Source organism: Procambarus clarkii, chromosome 20 (assembly GCF_040958095.1).
Source record: "Procambarus clarkii isolate CNS0578487 chromosome 20, FALCON_Pclarkii_2.0, whole genome shotgun sequence".
NCBI lineage: Eukaryota > Metazoa > Arthropoda > Malacostraca > Decapoda > Cambaridae > Procambarus > Procambarus clarkii.
The window spans coordinates 13,599,661-13,620,950 of NC_091169.1; the positions used below are offsets into that span (position 1 = coordinate 13,599,661).

Below are 21,290 nucleotides of genomic sequence, written 5' to 3' on the forward strand. Positions count from 1 at the left end.
ACCGTAGAGGTGCCCTGACTTATGTTAGTGTGCATGGGGCGCCCCTGGAGTTTCCTGAGGACCTCCTCCGACGTTACTTTCAGAGGTTTGGAGCGGTCGTCAGTGTGCGGGTGAACACGCTCTCCTCAGGGAGGTATGCAGGTAGGCGGACGAACATTTGCATCTTGGGGATGCGCCTGCGGTCGGATATTCCATCTTCGGTCTGGCTTTTGGGGTACTACGTCCTGGTGTACTATGCCCAGCAACCCCGTACCTGTTTCCGGTGTGGCCTGATGGGGGCAGGAGGCTGCAGAGTGTGATGCGGCTCCGGTTGCTTCCATCAACTTGTTCCGAGAAGAGGATTTCCTGCCGCTCCCTCTGGCGGAGGACTCCGGGTGTGAGGAGGAGAACGTCCCGTTAGCTGATGAGGCTCCCCCAACGTCGCCCGACGTTCCCCCGGTTGTCGCAGACCCTCCTCCGGATGCTGCGGTGCCATTGGATGATACTCCTGCTCCTGTCTCTGGCCCTGCTGCTCCCGTGGGCCTTCCTGGGGCTATCTGTGAGGCATCGCCGTCTGCTCCCTCGTCTTCGGCTGCTGCGCCTGGCCCTGCATCCTCACCTCGGGTCCCGGCTGTGTTGGGTGCTGGGGTGGCTATGGAGCCTCCTGCTGTGTGTGGTCCGGTTCCCCATGTGCTGGAAGCTACTGCCGTTCTGCGTCGGGCGTCGGTTCGTCCGGCTAGTGGTGCCCGTGTTTCTGGGTCCGCTTCCGGCTCTGACGATCTCCGGCCGGAGCCCAAACGTTCCAGGCGTTCGTCATCCACCTGGGCCGATGTTGGGGAATTTAGTGACTGCGGATCTTCAGGTGTGGACGGTGTGGATCCAGATGCGTCGATGGCCCAGCGGTTAGTGGTGGCGGAGGTCCATGTGCATGCTGACGATGGTGTCCATGTCTCGGGTGTGCCTTCTGCTCCTTCTCCACCAGAGGACTCTCCGCGGTGGGAAGTGGTGGCCTCCGCTGCTAGGGATGGTGGGGGTGCTGGTATTGGGCGTGGCCTGGTGGTGACCTTACGGAAGGATGCGTGCCGCTCGAGTTCCCGGCAGTCGTCCGGTGGTGTGCCCGTGCCCCGGTGGTGGTGCCCTCTATCTGGATCCCTCCTCCGAGGGTGCGCGTTGGGGACCTGGGGGACTTGTTGCCGGCGTCTGTGATGCCGTCGGGTCACTGGTCGGGGATTGCTGCGTTACCGATCTTCGAGGAGGAGCGGGACTTTCATGATGAAATGATTTCCTCGGTGTGGGAGCATGTGCCGATCACTTGCCTCCGAAGTGATACCATCTGGATTCCCTGTTTGCGGGTGTTTGTAGCCAAGGTTCTGGATGACATGGCGTCCCCGGTGGATGGTCCAAGCCCTTGGAAGTGGTTGCTCAGGGAGGCGTTCAATGTACAGTTCCCTCGGGTCATGTTTCCGGGCAAGTATGTCTGGTAATTTCCTACTTTTGTGCTTCTTCTTGTACTGTGTGCCCTTCTGGCTGTTTGTTTGCCCTTTTGTTGGTTGTGCCCGTGCTTCTCCCTTTGTTTGGGGCGAGGCAGGTGGTTTGGTGGGAGTATTTTTATTCATGTGTTTGTTTTTGTGTTTTTATTTTGCCCTGTGTGTTCTATTTATGCTTTACGTGTTGTGCTTGTTTGTTGTCTGCTGTGCTTTTTTGTTGTATTTCATGTTGTTCATACTAATGTGCTTTGTTTGTCGGTCCTTCAGGCTGGTGATTTTGTTTGTTTTGTTCTATACTCATATAATGTTTTATAATGTTACTATGTTTTATTGTTTTGCTTGCATTGCTTGCCTGTTTGTATTTGTTTTTTGTTTTGCGTCTTGATGTGTGTTCTCATGTATACCTTGTTGCCTTCTCATGTTTTGACAATTGTTGTACTGAACTGTCGGTCCTTCTGGCCGGCGGTTTCTTGCTTTGTTTTGTTTTATTTAGCTTGTTTTATTGTATTTCCCTTGCATGCTTGCATGTAAAAAAAAATAAAAACTACAAAATTCTCAGGGGAATTGACAGGGTGGACAAAGGCAAACTCTTTAGCACGGGTGGAACACGAACAAGAGGACACAGGTGGAAACATAGTACCCAGATGAGCCACAGAGACGTTAGAAAGAATTTTTTCAGTGTAAGGGTAGTTAACAAATGGAATGCATTAAGTAGTGTTGTGGTGGAGGCGGACTCCATACACAGTTTGAAATATAGATATGATAGAGCCCAATAGGCTCAGGAATATGTACACCAGTTGATTGACAGTTGAGAGGCGGGACCAAAGAGCCAGAGCTCAACCCCCGCAAACACAACTAGGTGAGTAACTAGGTGAGTACAACATTTCCTGGTTGAAGTCAATGCAAACAGGCTCTTAGAATGCCTCAATGTCACAACAGCGGAAAGGTGTAAGCTCGACAATATAGAAGCAAGACAGCTGCTTGTATCAATAAATGGACCTCTCATCAACACTGAATGTTGGGATCTACGGAACAAGCAGTCTAAGACTATACAATCCAGAACCGTTACAGATGTCAGTGATTCGGCGACTATAAAGATGGCTGCAGAGGCCCGGAACAATGAGGAGTATGTGGGGAGCTCCACAACACTGACATATGCAAAAATCTGCATAAAGAAGGCAAACTAACAAACTCAAAATGTCCAAACTGCGGGAATACACATCACGCCTGGAACAAACGATGTCCAGAAAGGGTCCAAAGCATACAACCCTTCGGTTCTACCCGGCTGCCATCCTGGGTCTAGTCCCTCTTATCCTTCTTGACTGCCTGACCAGGTCACCACTATTCCCGACTGGCGATGTACCTGCGGTAATGTCTTCTACAGAAACCTAATCATGTGTCAATCACATGACCATGTGATTGACACATGACTGTCACATGATTGAAACCATGTTCAATCGACTTGAGAATGGTCCAGAAGGGACCGAAACGTCGTCGTCCCTTCACCTTCCAGTGTGTGGTCTGGTCAAGATGGTCATGTATCATTTCAGTAATCCTGCTATTTTGGGAACTGGAGTTGTTATTAATAGAGTTGCTCAACTAGATGCTGTCCCTCGTAACCCTCTCCATACCACAAGGAACGCGGCCAATGAGACTGCTTTTATGCCTCCATTTATTGAGATCTAATTTTAATTCATTCAGAATCATTTTCCTAATAAAGCTGTCCTCCGAAGTAAAACCTTTGTTGCCAGCGAAAGTATTCAGAGTAATTATTAAAACCCCTTCCACTACCCTTCTAGTTCTAATGTTATTACTTTTACAGATTATTTCACATTTCTTATAAGCAACATTGTGATCCTTTTCCCAACTAAGGTTTGCTACATCACTGTTACCAGCCATAATTCTACATGATTTTTTATGTTCTTCAATTCTTCTCTCAAGTTATCGCCCTGTTTCCCGCCACATATTAAACCTGTTCTTGTATTTGGTGAAATCTCTTAAATAAATATATTTGTATATATGCTGGAACGACAGTTAGCCAGAGAAGGCCATATAAGTGTGTTGTTTGTGGAGCACAAGGACGTGGTGGGACTCATGAAGAGTTTAAGGAGTGGGGGGCCGTAGGGGGCGAGGCGAGGGTGTGACACAACACAGGCAGTGACACGGGCCACACCCACATACGGGCCACACCCACACACAGGCAGCGACACGGGCCACACCCACACACAGGTAACGACACGGGACACACCCACACACAGGCAGCGACACGGGCCACACCCACACACAGGCAGCGACACGGGCCACACCCACACACAGGCAGCGACACGGGCCACACCCACACACAGGCAGTGACACGCGCCACACCCACACAAAAGCAGCGACACGGGCCACACCCACACATAGGCTGCGACACGGGCCACACCCACACACAGGCAGCGACACGGACCACACCCACACACAGGCAGCGACACGGGCCACACCCACACACAGGTACAGGTAACGACACGGGACACACCCACACACAGGCAGCGACATGGGCCACACCCACACACAGGCAGCGACACGGGCCACACCCACACACAGGAAGCGACACGGGCCACACCCACACATAGGCTGCGACACGGGCCACACCCACACACAGGCAGCGACACGGGCCACACCCACACACAGGCAGCGACACGGGCCACACCCACACACAGGCAGCGACACGGGCCACACCCACACACAGGCAGTGACACGGGCCACACCCACACAACAGCAGCGAGACGGGCCACACCCACACATAGGCTGCGACACGGGCTACACCCACACACAGGCAGCGACACGGACCACACCCACACACAGGCAGCGACACGGGCCACACCCACACACAGGCAGCGACACGGGCCACACCCACACACAGGCAGCGACACGGGCCACACCCACACACAGGTAACGACACGGGACACATCCACACACTCAGGCAGCGACACGGGTCACATCCACACACAGGCAGTAACACGGAACACATCCACACGAAGGCTGCGACACGGGCCACACCCACACACAGGCAGCGACACTGACCAACCCACACACAGGCAGCGACACGGGCCACACCCACACACAGGCAGCGACACGGGCCACACCCGCACGAAGGCAGCGACACTGACCACACCCACACAAAAGCAGCGACACGGGTCACACCCACACAGGCAGCGACACGGACCACACCCACACACAGGTAACGACACGGGCCACACCCACACACAGGTAACAACACGGGCCACACCCACACAGAGGCAGCGACACGGGCCACACCCACACATAGGCTGCGACACGGGCCACACCCACACACAGGCAGCGACACGGACCACACCCACACACAGGCAGCGACACGGGCCACACCCACACACAGGCAGCGACACGGGCCACACCCACACACAGGCAGGTACACGGGCCACACCCACACAAAGGCAGTGACACGGGCCACACCCACACAAAAGCAGCGACACGGGCCACACCCACACATAGGCTGCGACACGGGCCACACCCACACACAGGCAGCGACACGGACCACACCCACACACAGGCAGCGACACGGGCCACACCCACACACAGGCAGTGACACGGGCCACACCCGCACGAAGGCAGCGACACGGGCCACACCCACACAAAAGCAGCGACACGGGCCACACCCACACACAGGCAGCGACACGGGCCACACCCACACACAGGCAGCGACACGGGCCACACCCACACACAGGCAGCGACACAGGCCACACCCACACACAGGCAGCGACACGGGCCACACCCACACACAGGCAGCAAAAAGTGCCACAGTGTGGAGTGCCACAATGTGGAGTGCCATAGTGTGGAGTGCCACAGTGTAGAGTGCCACAGTGTGGAGTGCCACAGTGTAGAGTGCCACAGTGTGGAGTGCCATAGTGTAGAGTGCCACAGTGTGGAGTGCCACAGTGTGGAGTGCCACAATGTAGAGTGCCACAGTGTGGAGTGCCACAGTGTAGAGTGCCACAGTGTGGAGTGCCACAGTGTAGAGTGCCACAGTGTGGAGTGCCACAGTGTAGAGTGCCACAGTGTGGAGTGCCACAGTGTGAAGTGCCACAGTGTGGTGCCACAATGTAGAGTGCCACAGTGTGGAGTGCCACAGTGTAGAGTGCCACAGTGTGGAGTGCCACAGTGTAGAGTGCCACAGTGTCGAGTGCCACAGTGTAGAGTGCCACAATGTGATGTGCCACAATATAGAGTGCCACAATGTATGTAGAGTGCCACAGCGTGGAGTGCCACAGTGTGGTGCCACAATGTGGAGTGCCACAGTGTGGAGTGCCACAGTGTAGAGTGCCACAGTGTGGAGTGCCACAGTGTAGAGTGCCACAGTGTGGAGTGCCACAGTGTAGAGTGCCACAGTGTGGAGTGCCACATTGTGGTGCCACAATGTAGAGTACCACAGTGTGGAGTGCCACAGTGTAGAGTGCCACAGTGTGGAGTGCCACAGTGTAGAGTGCCACAGTGTGGAGTGCCACAGTGTAGAGTGCCACAGTGTGGAGTGCCACAGTGTAGAGTGCCACAATGTGGAGTGCCACAGTGTGGAGTGCCACAGTGTAGAGTGCCACAGTGTGGAGTGCCACAGTGTGGAGTGCCAGAGTGTAGAGTGCCAGAGTGTAGAGTACCACAGTGTGGAGTGCCAGAGTGTAGAGTGCCAGAGTGTAGAGTGCCACAGTGTGGAGTGCCAGAGTGTATAGTGCCAGAGTGTAGAGTGCCAGAGTGTAGAGTGCCAGAGTGTAGAGTGCCAGAGTGTAGAGTGCCAGAGTGTAGAGTGCCAGAGTGTAGAGTGCCAGAGTGTAGAATGCCACAGTGTGGAGTGCCACAGTGTAGAGTGCCAGAGTGTAGAGTGCCAGAGTGTAGAGTGCCAGAGTGTAGAGTGCCAGAGTGTAGAGTGCCAGAGTGTAGAGTGCCAGAGTGTAGAGTGCCAGAGTGTAGAGTGCCTCAGTGTAGAGTGCCACAGTGTAGAGTGCCAGAGTGTAGAGTGCCACAGTGTAGAGTGCCAGAGTGTAGAGTGCCAGAGTGTAGAGTGCCAGAATGTTGAGTGCCACAATGTAGAGTGCCACAATGTAGAGTGCAACAATGTAGAGTGCCACAATGTAGAGTGCCACAGTGTGGAGTGCCACAGTGTGGAGTGCCACAGTGTGGAGTGCCACAGTGTGGAGTGCCACAGTGTGGAGTGCCACAGTGTGGAGTGCCACAGTGTGGAGTGCCACAGTGTGGAGTGCCACAATGTAGTGCCACAATGTGGAGTGCCACAGTGTGGAGTGCCACAGTGTGGAGTGCCACAGTGTGGAGTGCCACAGTGTGGAGTGCCACAATGTAGTGCCACAATGTGGAGTGCCACAGTGTGGAGTGCCACAATGTAGTGCCACAATGTGGAGTGCCACAGTGTGGAGTGCCACAGTGTGGAGTGCCAGTGTGGAGTGCCACAGTGTGGAGTGCCACAGTGTGGAGTGCCACAGTGTGGAGTGCCACAATGTAGTGCCACAGTGTGGAGTGCCACAGTGTGGAGTGCCACAGTGTGGAGTGCCACAGTGTGGAGTGCCACAGTGTGGAGTGCCACAATGTAGTGCCACAATGTGGAGTGCCACAGTGTGGAGTGCCACAATGTAGTGCCACAATGTGGAGTGCCACAGTGTGGAGTGCCACAGTGCGGAGTGCCACAGTGTGAAGTGCCACAGTGTGGAGTGCCACAGTGTGGAGTGCCACAGTGTGGAGTGCCACAGTGTGGAGTGCCATATGGACGACAGTGTCACATATAAGAACACAGGTGTTGACTGTTGCAGGTGCAGACGAGGGGACAGGTGGCCCGCTCCACCCTGGTCATGGTGCCTCAGTCAGCAGACGACGGCTTACTACTGACCTGCAGAGCCTTCAGCCCCAGCCTCCCTCATCTCGTCCTCCACACCTCCATCACTATCTCTGTGCTGTGTAAGTCTTTACCTCACGACACACTTGACACTGTCTGCACCTCACTCACCACACATTTGACACCATCTATACCTCATTCAACAAACACTTGACACCATCCATACCTCATTCAACACACTTGACACTATCTATACCTCACCTCACTTGACACCGTCTATACCTCACTCACAACACACTTGACACTGACTAAACCTCACTCACCAAACACATGACACCGTCAATACCTCACTCACCACACGTTTGACACTATACCTCCCCTCACTTGACACCGTCTATACCTCACTCACAACACACTTGACACTGACTAAACCTCACTCACCAAACACATGACACCGTCAATACCTCACTCACCACACGTTTGACACTATACCTCCCCTCACTTGACGCCGTCTATACCTCACTCACCACGCACTTGACACCATCTGTACTTCACTTACAACACTTGACACCATCTATACCACCCATCACTTGACACCGTCTATACCTCACAACGCACTTGACACTATCTATACCTCACTCACCAAACACTTGACACAATCTATACTTCACTCATAACTAACCTGACACCATCTATACCTCATTTGACACAATCTATACTTCACTCATAACTAACCTGACACCATCTATACCTCATTTGACACCATCTATTCCTATCTCACAACACTTGACACCATCTATACCTCCCTCACCAAACACTTGACATCTATATCTCACTCACCACATACTTGACACCATATATACCTCACTCACCACTCTTGTCATCGTCTATACCCCACTTAACACACACTTGACACCATCTGTACCTCACTTATTTCACACTTGACAACATCAATACCTAACTCACCAAACACTTTGCACCATCTATTCCTCACTCATCACACACTTGACACCATCTATACCTTACTGACCACAATTGACACTCACCACTTATTAGACACCACATATATCTCACTAACAACACACTTGACATCATCTATACCTCACTCATTGCACTTGAAACCATCAATACGTCACTCACCACTCTTGAAACCGTCAATACCTGACTCACCAAACACTTGACACTTCCTATACCTCACTCACAACTCACTAGACACTATCTATTCCTCACTCACCACATACGTGACACCATCTATACTTCACTAACTAAACAATTGACACCATCTATACCTCCCTCAACACATACTTGACACCATCTTTACCTCATTCAACACACTTGACATTATTTATACATCACTAACAACACACTTGACACCATCTATACCTCACTAACTACACACTTGACACCATCTATACCTCACTCAATGCACTTAACACCATCTATAGCTCAATCACCACACTTGACACCGACTGTTCCTCACTTACCAAACGCATGACACCATCTATACTTCACTCACCACACTTGGCACCATCTATACCTCACCAAACGCATGACACCATCTATACTTCACTCACCACACTTGGCAACATCTGTACCTCACTCATTGCACTTGACACCATTTTTGCCTCACTCACCAAATACTTGACACCATCTACACCTCACTCACCACACTAGGCTAATGGAGCTGAACCTCACAACCCTGGAAAACAGAAGAGTAAGGGGCGGCATGATAACCGCCTACAAAATTCTCAGGAGAATTGACAGGGTGGACAAAGACAAACTCTTCAGCACGGGTTGGACACGAACAAGGGGACACAGGTGGAAACTTAGTACCCAGATGAGCCATAGAGACGTTAAAAAGAATTTTTTTCAGTGTCAGAGTAGTTAATAAATGAAATGCATTAGGAAGTGATGTGGTGGAAGGCTGACTCTATACACAGTTTCAAATGTAGATATGATAGAACCCAGAAGGCTCAGGAATCTGTACACCAATTGATTGGCAGTTGAGAGGCGGGACCAAAGAACCAAAGCTCAACCCCCGAAAGCACAATTAGCTGAGTACAATTAGGTGAGTACTAGACACCGTCTATATCTCACTCACCACTCACAATTGACACAATCTATACCTCGCTCACCACTTGACGACATCTATGTCACACTAACGACACTTGACTACCTTCTATACCTCAATCAACACACACATGACATCATCAATACTTCACTCACCACACACTTTACACCAACTATTCCACATTCATCACAATTGACACTATCTATACCTCCTTCACAACACACTTGACACCATCTATACCTCCTTCACAACACACTTGACACCATCTATACCTCACTAACGCCTCTTGACGTCATCTATACCCCACTCAACACCCACTTGACACCATCTGTACCTCACTTACTTCACACATGACACCAACTATACTTCACTCACCACACACTTGACACCATCTGTAGCTCACTAACCACAATTGACACCATCTATACCTCACTCACCACACACTTGACACCATCTATACCTCACTAACCCCAATTGACACCATCTATACTTCACTCACCACACACTTGACACCATCTATACCTCACTAACCACAATTGACACCATCTATTCTTCACTCACAACACACTTGACACCATCTAAATCTCACGGCACTTGACACTACCTATACCTCACTCACCACTCTTGACATCGTCTATACCCACACTCACCACACACTTGACACCATCTATACTTCACTTACCACACATGACACCATCTATACCTCCCTTCTAACAATTTTGACACGATCTATATCTCACTCACCATTCACTTGACACCATTTATATATCACTACACAGTTGACACCATCTACACCTCAGTCACCACACACTAGACACCATCTTTATGTCAATCACCGCACAATTGACACCATCTATACCTCACTCACTATACTTGACACCATCTATACCTCACTCACTATACTTGACACCATCTATACCTCACTCACTATACTTGACACCATCTATACCTCACTCACTATAATTGACACCATCTATACCTCACTCACTATACTTGACACCATCTATACCTCAATCATCACACACTTGACACCATCTTTACCTCATTCAACACACTTGACATCATCTATACCTCACTCATTGCACTTGACACTGTCAATACGTCACTCACCTCACATGACACCATGTATACTTCACTCAACACATTTCACACTCTCTATTCCTCACTCGCTACACACTTGACAAAATCTATACCTCCCTCACCACACACTAGACACCATCTATACCTCACTCAGAACACACTTGGCACCGTCTATAACTCCCTCACCACACACTAGACACCATCTATACCTCACTCAGTACATACATGACATCGTCTATATCTCACTCACCAAACGCTTGCCACCATCTATACCTCACTCACCACACTTGACACTGTCTATACCTCACTCAGCACACACTTGACACCATCTATACCTCACTCAACACACTTGACACTATCTATACCTCACTCACCACACACTTGACACCATCTATTCTTCACTCACCACACACTTGACACCATCTATAACTCCCTCACCACACGCTAGACACCATATATACCTCACTCAGAACACACTTGGCACCGTCTATAACTCCCTCACCACACACTAAACACCATCTATACCTCACTCAGTACATACTTGACTCCATCTATACCTCACTCAACACATTTGACATTATCTATACCCCACTCACCACATACTAGACACCATCTATACCTCACTCACTATACTTGACACCATCAATATCTCACCCACCAAACTCTTTACACCATCTATACGTCACTTATCACACACTTGACACCATCTTTACCTCATTCAACACACTTGACACCATCTATACCTCATATATTCCACTTGACACCATCAATATGTCACTCACCACACTTGACACCATTTATACCTCGCTCAGCAAACACTTGACACCATCTATACCTCACTAAACACATTTGACACTATACCTCACTCACCACACACTTGACACTACCTGGAGCTCACTCACCACACTTGACACTATCTGTACCTCATTCACCGCCCTTTGACATCCTCTATTCCTCACCAAACAATTGACACCATCTATACCTCTTTTACTTCACACTTGACACCATCTATTCGTAAACTCAACACACTTGACACTATCTATGCCTCACTCACCACACACTTGACACCATCTATACCATAGTCAACACACTTGACACTATCTATACCTAACTCATCAAACACTAGACACCATCTATACCTCACCACACACTTGACACCATCTATATCTCACGTACCACACCTGACACCATCTTTACCTCACTCACAACACACTTGGCACCGTCTATACCTCACCCATCACACACTAGACACCATCTATACCTCTCTCACCACACTTGACACCATCTATCCCTCACACAGCACACACTTGACACCTTCTATACCTCACTCAACACACACTTGACACCATCTTTACCTCATTCACCACACACTTGACACCATCTTTACCTCATTCACCACACTTGTCGTCACCTATGCCTCCCTCACCACACTTGACAACGTTTATTCCTCTCTCACCCCACAGTTATACACCATCTTTACCTCACTTATCACACACTTGACACCATCTATACCTCACTGATTGCAATTGACACCATCTGTTGGGAAGAAAGTTTACTCTCTATTGATTGATTGATATTTAATTAATAGATTAATTTGAATTAATCGAAGGACCTCCCTATTTTGACTGAAAAGGGAAACAGATAAAGTTAAATGATTAGGACTGAAACACCAGTGCCTATGGATAAGAAACTATTAAAGATTTATGCTTTAAAATTAAATGGGCTGTATAATATTAATGTTCGAGAATAAACTTTCCGTCCTTCACAAAATTGGGGGTTAATACCAGAAATAATCTACTCCCAGTACGCTTCATCGAGGCTGGTTCTTCGTCTAATAAAAATTAGTAATTCTACTAAATACTATTAAGAAACATTAGATAAATTGATTACTGATAAAAGATTATATATTGATTAACCAAGCAACTATTCTCATTTGATCTTTATGAGGCTAACATATTACGTTAAATATCTCAAATCAAATAAACTAAATCCTTTCGATTGATCTAGACTTTTCTCAATCAAAGAAATAAGAGAAAAGGTTTCAGCTGCTTAGCTGTAATAGTGAACGGAGAGGTAGAGGTGCAATGGCGTCGTCTGCTTACTTGTAGCAACACGTGAGTTCAAGCATGGCGTGGGAACATGATGACCACGACCGCTTACAACACAAGCTGAAATTTCAACTGTATAAAATCATGGGTTACACCTACTATCTAATATCCTCACTATGCCATAAAAGGAATAAATTTAATTCCTTATGGATGTACTTATTGTTTGGGGAGGTCGCGTAGCATAACGATGGACAGTGCACAGTACAAGGATATAAAGAGAGATCTCATTATATAACCAAAACTATGGCACTTAACCTGCTGGTTGTCCACCGAAGCATTTCCAGATTGCTACTGGAGCAATAGCACGCTCCTAGGTCGATTAACTGCAAGGGCCTAACGTAGTATTGGTGGTAATCTACACTCCCAGGACGCACGATATAATTGTTGGCGTCGTTGCTCGTGGCTGGAGCAGGAATAACGATTACGTCCTCACGGCGTGGTAGCTAGAGGCGAATAATGGCGGCGTCTCCACCCTCCCTCAACTCGTCTCACGCATTCACAACAGAAATTACTAATCATGGATAATTCTTTTCCGTGTAATTATTGATGTAACGCGTTAATGAGAACCGGGTTGCAATTATAGGGAATTAAATAATATCATATTCTCGTTAAATGTGTTAAACGAGAAATGCAGAGGAAATTTATCTCCTCCATAGCATTTGTACGTAACAGATGAAACTGCTACTTGATAATAATTTCAATTAATAACTCTCGGTTTTGGATTAATGGGAGCTATATTATCCATAGTTATTACTGTATGGAATACTGATAATTTTAGAGAACCACATTCAATTCTCTAACATATTGGTAATAAATATGTTTAAATGTACATTATCTGACGCAATCCTGTCTCTCGATGTCGTGAGAATATTAGCAATAGGCTCAGATAAAGAAATATTAATTCATGTTAACACTACCATTAGTGAAATTAATAACTACTGTAATTAGTATATAATAATGATGTATTATAATACAATGGTAGTGTATGAGTGTTGGGAATTTCCAACACCATCTATACCTCAGTCAACACACTTGACACCGACTATACCTCCCTAGCCAATCAGTTGATACCATCTATAACTCACTCACCAAACACTTACTCCATTTATACCTCACTCACTACACACTTGACACAATCTATACCTCATGCCCTGGAAACACAAACCGAAACTGTCTCTATTTTCCGCTTGTTACAACTTGTAATATATTTGTTACATCTTGGCTTAACGTGCTTATGACCTATTAGAACGATGTTACAACTTGCTATATTGGTTGTTATAACTGGTTAGGAGGTGTTAAAACTTGTTCGAACGTTGCACCAACGTCGTAGTTTCGGTGTGTGTGTTTGGCGGGTTGTTCACCACACTTGACACCGTCTGTTCCTCACTCAGCATTCACTTCACACCATCTATATCTCAATACAATTGATACTATCTATTCCTCACTCACCACACACTTGACACCATCTATACCTCACTATCCACACATGACACATCTATACCTCACCCAGCACACACTTGACACCATCTATACCTCACCCAGCACACACTTGACACCATCTATACCTCCCTCCGACACACTTGACACTATCTATACCTCACTCACCACACTTGACACCATCTATACCTCACCCAGCACACACTTGACACCATCTATACCTCACCCAGCACACACTTGACACCATCTATACCTCCCTCTGACACACTTGACACCATCTATACCTCACTCACCACACTTGACACCATCTATACCTCACTCACCAAACACTTGACACCATCTATACCTTACCCAGCACACACTTGACACCATATATACCTCATACAACACATACTTGACACCATCTATACCTCACCCACCGAACATTTTACACTATCTATACCTCACTCACCAAACACTTGACACCATCTATTCCTCACTCTCCACACTTGACACCTTCTATACCTCACTCAGCACACACTTGACTCCATCTATTCGTCACTCAACACAATTGACACTATCTATACCTCACTCACCACACACTTGACACAATCTATACCTCACTAACCATACACATACCACAATCTAAACCTCACTCACCAAACACTTGACACCGTCTATATACCTCACTCACCTAAGACTTGAGACGATCTATAACTCACTCACGAAACATTTGACAGCATCTATACCTCACTCACCTCATACTTGACAATCTATACCTCACTCACCTCATACTTGACAATCTATACCTCACTCACATTACTTGATACCGTCTATACCTCACTCAGCATACACTTGAAACCATCTATAACTCACTCAACACACTTGCCACCATCTATTCCTCACCACATACTAGACACCATCAATACCTCACCACATACTAGACACCATCAATACCTCACCACATACTAGACACCATCTATACCTCACCACATACTAGACACCATCAATACCTCACCACATACTAGACACCATCTATACCTCACCACATACTAGACACCATCAATACCTCACCACATACTAGACACCATCTATACCTCACCACATAATAGACACCATCTATACCTCACCACATACTAGACACCATCTATACCTCACCACATACTAGACACCGTCTGTGGGTAAACTTGACTCATGTAAATCATTTAAATTGATACTATTTTCGATAGCTACGAAAGACACATCTTTTTGTTGAAAAGTGGACATCTAGGTAGAGCAAGTGGTTAGATATTAATTCCATTAACTAGTGTCCTATGAATGTTCTTAACTAATAATGCATTGAATATTAAAGGGACTGTATATTATGAGTCAAGTTCACTCACCCAAAATGGGGGGTTACATGCCAAAAGATTAATATATCCCAATCAAGATTTCAGTGCTGTTTCTTCACTGAGTAACTAAATGTAAATGCAAATTATAAAGATTATGTAATAATAAATTAGAGGCAAAGGTTACCTCAAGATACTACCGTAAAACAAGATTAACCAATGGCAGTAATAATGCAGCAATTAGCATAAGATAAGATAATTATTCATATCAAATCTGTTAGTAAAGTGTTAAGAAATATATGCACTAGAAATATATAGCATACATAATAAATTCATAAGAAATGGATATTGCCATGAATCTCAATCATTGATAAGTGGGGTTAGTAAATGTACTAAAATAATTTCAACTTCTTAGCTGTGATTGAGAAAAGTTGTGCGCGTGTGAGGTAGCCTCATCTGGAACTTGCTAGAACATGCGTCTCGCAACACGCGGCGTGGGGAGATGATCTCTTCTCAGGCGGACACAGGCTGCAAACCCAGAAAAATGTAGAAGACGCCTACACTCAAATAATTATACAACTATTAGCCACTGAAAGAATTAAATGTTGTTCACTGGGTGGTTAGGGAAGGGCATACGTTATAACAACGAACAAATGGTAAAAATTAATGTGCTGAGCTCTAATACAAGTAAATAAAACCACTTAACCGTATAGGTGTTCGCCGAAACGATCGTATGATCGTGGATGGAGTCACAGCAGTCACCAGAAATCGTAGTTATATTTTTTTTTTTTATAAAAAGAACCCAAGTACAAAACAGACAAATGCATAAGAACAACACATGAAGACAATCAGGGGAAAAATACAGGGAAAACATAACAAGGTAATACACCATAAACACATGAAAAACGGACCAAATATACATAAAAAACAAAAGTGAAGGAAACATGGTACAAAACTGGAAACCCCGAAACGGGCACTGGATACATAACAAAAAGAGAACAACACAAAGAAACAATACAAGATATAAATAACATAAATAACATTAAATACAACCACACCCATAATAATAAGAGCAGAAATACAAAAAGCTAACACAACCACAACCAGCCCAACCACCCAAACACAGGCACATAATAGTACATAAAACATGAGGCCTCGCAAACCCCAAGCACAGAGGCAAAAACACAGAATCAGTAACATGAAAAAGACAGTAACAAAACATAACCTAACAGGCACACGCAGGAGCCAGGAAGAAACACCTATGCACACACAAGACACAAATGCAGGCACAAGCACAGCCAGTCACACACACCCAGGCAGAAAGACAGAAGCATTTAAACACCACCAACCCCAAGGATTACACATATTTATCAAGGTACTCCTGCACTAGAAAGCGCATGCAATAAGCCCCCCAAACCGCCATTTCAACATCAGATACCGGACGCCCAGGAGAAACATGAAATCCGGCACCACACTAAAAAATTTCTTCACCTGCGGAACCCAAATGGTAGCAGGGTCACACGGAACAGTACGCACCAGGACATCATAATAGACCAACAAAGAATCTGACTCATCCAACACTTCCCCGGCGGGAGAGAAGAGTGGGAGGGGCACCTCCCCAGGGGGCCGAGCATCGGGAAGCGCACTGGAAAGGGCACCTGGCGGCACACAGGGATAACGACCGGAGCCCACACCAAGCCTCACAACGGACGGCGCACAGGGCTGCGCACAGGGGGGATCCGCAGACGCGCCGGGGCCCCCTCCCCTGAGAACAGGAGCAGAGGCCCACCCCGACGCCCATCCTTCTTCAATATCACGATGAGGTCACAACACCAGGGGAAGCCTCCCACGGAGGGGAGCCAACAGCAGGAGGCAAAGGGCTGGACACAGGAGGCAACACAGAGCCCTCCACAGCATCCTGATCCATATCTGCACACTCATCCACCCACGCACGAGGGGGCGACACAACCCGGTCCATCCGGGAACGCTTCAGAACAGGCCGTTGGTCATCAGAACTATCGCCCCCAACAGGAGGTACCCGAGAAGAGCCAGCAGCAGGCCGCCCCACATCCGCAAGTGCACGACTTCACAGAAGGGCATCCTCAACAACATGGGGAATAAGGCCGCCATCCACTGGGGACACCGGAGTCGGAGAGACAACAGGCGCAGCTAGTGACAAGGAAGGGGCCCGCACAGGGGAGGGATCCCGCGATGATAACAGGATGGGCAGAGGAGCAGGAACGAGCACAGGTGAAGAATCCTATGGAGGCTGAGGGGGAGGCGCCGCACACACCACCACCCCCTCACGTACAGAGCGAGGATCCACAGGTGAAGCACTACGTGAGCGCAAGGAAGGGAAATCAACAGCATGAAATACAGAAGGCTCCATAGTGCGAGGGGTGCTGCACCCGGCCGCAACGTGGCCCTCTTTACCACACCTGAAACAGGTGCACGACTAGCCCTGATAGAAGATTCTCATGGATAGCCTGCAGATGGAAACCCGGGAAGGGATGTCGACGGTGAGTCGCATGCCAAGCGTCCGCATGCCAAGACAGAGTCCCTGCAGCCTCCCAGAACGTAAAAAATTGAAGCGATGTGTCACCACCGCACCAAACCTGGCAAATTCGGAACGCAGCTCCTGTTCCGGGAAATCCACCGGCACACTGTGCACACTACCAAAAGTCAGTGGGCCTCAAGGATCCGTCATCCTCACAGTCACAGCAGAAGCAGGTAGCGTAAACGACTCGTCTGTGTAGCGGCGCACAAAATCTAGGTAGCCGGCTGACGTGACAAATTTCACCACCACACGTATAGACGTATAGACGTAAGTTTCTCCAGGCCTAGAAGATTGGCGACCTTCACACGCAAAACGTCCAGTAACGCGACTTCTACGAGAGGCCAGTCCACAGGAGCAGAGAAAGCCAGCCCCACAGTATCTACACGGCGAATCGGCCTACTCCCAGCCGCTGCCATGCTGCCAGCTGACACGCCGGTCAGCGGGCGCACCACGCCACCGACACCAAACCACTCCCTTGCAGCGCCAAACAACCACTGGGAACGCGAATGGCGACGACTGCCCACACTAGTGGCGAGGCCTGGAATCACCAGTAATCGTAGTGGTCCGCTAAATGGTGTGCTCCATGCCAATTAAATGAAATGGCCACTTCTTGTGCTTGATATGATCATGAAATATCAGCCCATTCAGGTCTAGACTCGACGTATGCCAGTAATCTGCTGCAATGGCGGGTATCGGCGACGCTCCGATCACAGTCCTCTGACGATATGACGCTCCTCCTCTCTCCCTCTACCCCGTCTCGTCCGCGCAGGCGCAAACGTGTTTCAGCAGAAATGGAAAATTCTTTTCCTTATAATTACTGTACTTAATGAGATGATAAAACTGGGGTTGACAATACAGAGAGTTAGATGTTATATTAATTCTCGTCAGGTAATAATTAATATGAACAAGATTCTTATTAGACGAGAAATGGAGGGAAATTTCTGGTTCCTCCATGACGATTTATTATAACAGATAAACTGTTAGATAGTGATCTCTAGCTGATAACACGCTAATATCAGATCACTGGTTGCTATACTGTCAGTATATAATTATTTAGAAAGAATACTGACAGAAAGTGAGAATATTACTTAATTCTGTAATATGTAGATAGTATTTATACCTCTGCGGAGTTCTCTAGCGCAATATCGACATGCCAAGTAGGAAGAATTTGGCAAAGAATATGCAGTAGAGAAAATATTAATTTAAATTAGTTCTACATGTTATTAATGTTAGTAAATGCTGTGTTTAGCATACAAACGACAATTAAATGTTGGTTTATTTCCAACACCGTCTATACCTCACTCTGCACACACTTGACACCATCTATACCTCATTCAACACATACTTGAAAACATCCATACCTCACTCACCACTCACTAGACACCGTCTATAGCCCACTCACCACACACTAGACTCCATCTATAAGTTACTCACCAAACAATTTACACCATCTATACCTCACTCACCGCACACTTTACACCATCTATTCCTCACACATCACACACTTGACAACATCTATACCTCATTCAACACACTTGACCCTATCTATACCTAACTCACCACAATAGACACCATTTATACCTCTCCTCAGTTAACACCGTCTATACCTCACTCATCACACACTTGATACCACCTATTCCTCATTCAACACAGTTGACACTATCTATACCTCACTCACAACACACTTGACACTATATATACCTCATTCACCACACTTGACATCACCTATATCTCACTCACCACACTTGACATCGTCTATACGATGATGTCGTCAGACATCATTACTCCCAAATCCTTTACATGCTGTTTTCCTACAAATGTGGCCATAGTAGGAAAACAGCATGTCAAAGATTTGGAAATAATGATGTCTGACGACCTAACGTTTAGGGAGCATAACCAAGCAAATATTGCGTCAGCCAGGAATGATCGGATGGATTACAAGAACTTTCAAATCCAGAGATCCCATCACAATGGTTGTACACTTCAACTCACTTGTGCTGTCCCGTCTTGAGTACTGCTCGGTACTCACTTTCCCCTTCAGAGCAGGAGAGATTGCTGAAATAGAGGGAATACAGTGAACATATACGGCACGCATAGATGCGATAAAGCACCTAAATTATTGGGATCGTCTCAAAGCTCTCCAAATGTACTCACTAGAAAGGAGACGAGAGAAAAGGGAAGGAAACTAACAGGGGAAAGCGCCAAGCCATTACGACTATATAACAGTGGGAAGGAGTCAGGATAAGGATTTGGGATGGGACGGAGGTGGGGGGAAAAGGAAGGGTGCCCAACCACTTGGACAATCAGGGATTGAACGCTTACCTGCATGAAGCGACACCGAAGTGCTACTGTCCAACCCATGTGGTTGGGCAAAAGACGAGAGAGATATCAAATAATATACACGTGGAAGATACTGGAGGGCCAAGTACCAAATCTACGCAGTAAAATAACAACATACTGGAGTGAACGATATGGAAGAAAATGCAGAATAGAACCAGTGAAGAGCAGAGGTGCCATAGGCACAATCAGAGAACACTGCATAAACATCAGAGTTCCGCGGTTGTTCAACACCCTCCCAGCGAGCATAAGAAATATTGCCGGAACAACCGTGGACATCTTCAAGAGGAAACTAGATTGTTTTCTTCAGGGAGTGCCGGACCAACAGGACTGTGGTGGGTATGTGGGCCTGCGGGCCGCTCCAAGCAACAGCCTAGTGGACCAAACTCAAACAAGTGAAGCTTGGCCTCGGGCCGGGCTAGGGGAGTAGAAGAACTCCCAGAACCCCATCAACCAGCTAGCAACCAACCAGGTACACCTCATTCACTTCACACTAGACACCGTCTATATCTCACTCACCACACACTTGACACCATACATACCTCACTCACCACACACTTGACACCGTCTATACCTCTTTCACCACACTACTGACATACCAGGGTGTGAGGGTGAGGACATCACTACTGATAGGCCAGTGTGGTACCATTTGGAGCCTATTGACCACATCAGTGAATTTAGTAGAGTTTCAGGTTGATTGACTTGTGTCATGTGGCCGAGTGGGTTGAGGTGTGCGTCTGGGAACCACCAGGACGCTCGTCCAAGTCACCTCATTGCCTTAAATGATGTTATTATTTGTGTATCATGCCACTGACACCTACATCTCAGCTACTAATGCCTTGTGGTTGAGATTGAAGTCTCATCCTGACCACACACTCACACCTTCACAAATAACTCAGGAGAGTCTGAAAGACTTGCTGTAAATCTTTATATAAATTACACGAATACATAAGTGTGCTTTTATTATTATTATTATTATTATTATTATTATTATTATTATTATTATTACTACTACTACTATCATCATGATGTTAATAGTGTTATTGTTATCTGTGTGACAGATAAGCCTCGCCTTG

The 21,290-nt window shown here is 47.3% G+C and overlaps 1 protein-coding gene across 1 annotated transcript in view; it reads left to right on the forward strand.

Moving 5' to 3' along the window:
* LOC138366709 (neural cell adhesion molecule 1-like) overlaps positions 1-21,290 on the forward strand; it is a 1,471,037-nt gene that overhangs the window by 362,951 nt on the left and 1,086,796 nt on the right. Inside the window, exons 9-10 of the mRNA XM_069327980.1 lie at positions 7,295-7,439; positions 21,276-21,290. The exon at positions 21,276-21,290 is cut by the window's right edge and continues 116 nt beyond it. Of these exons, the coding sequence (XP_069184081.1) occupies positions 7,295-7,439; positions 21,276-21,290 (160 nt within the window). The remainder of the gene's footprint in view (positions 1-7,294; positions 7,440-21,275) is intronic.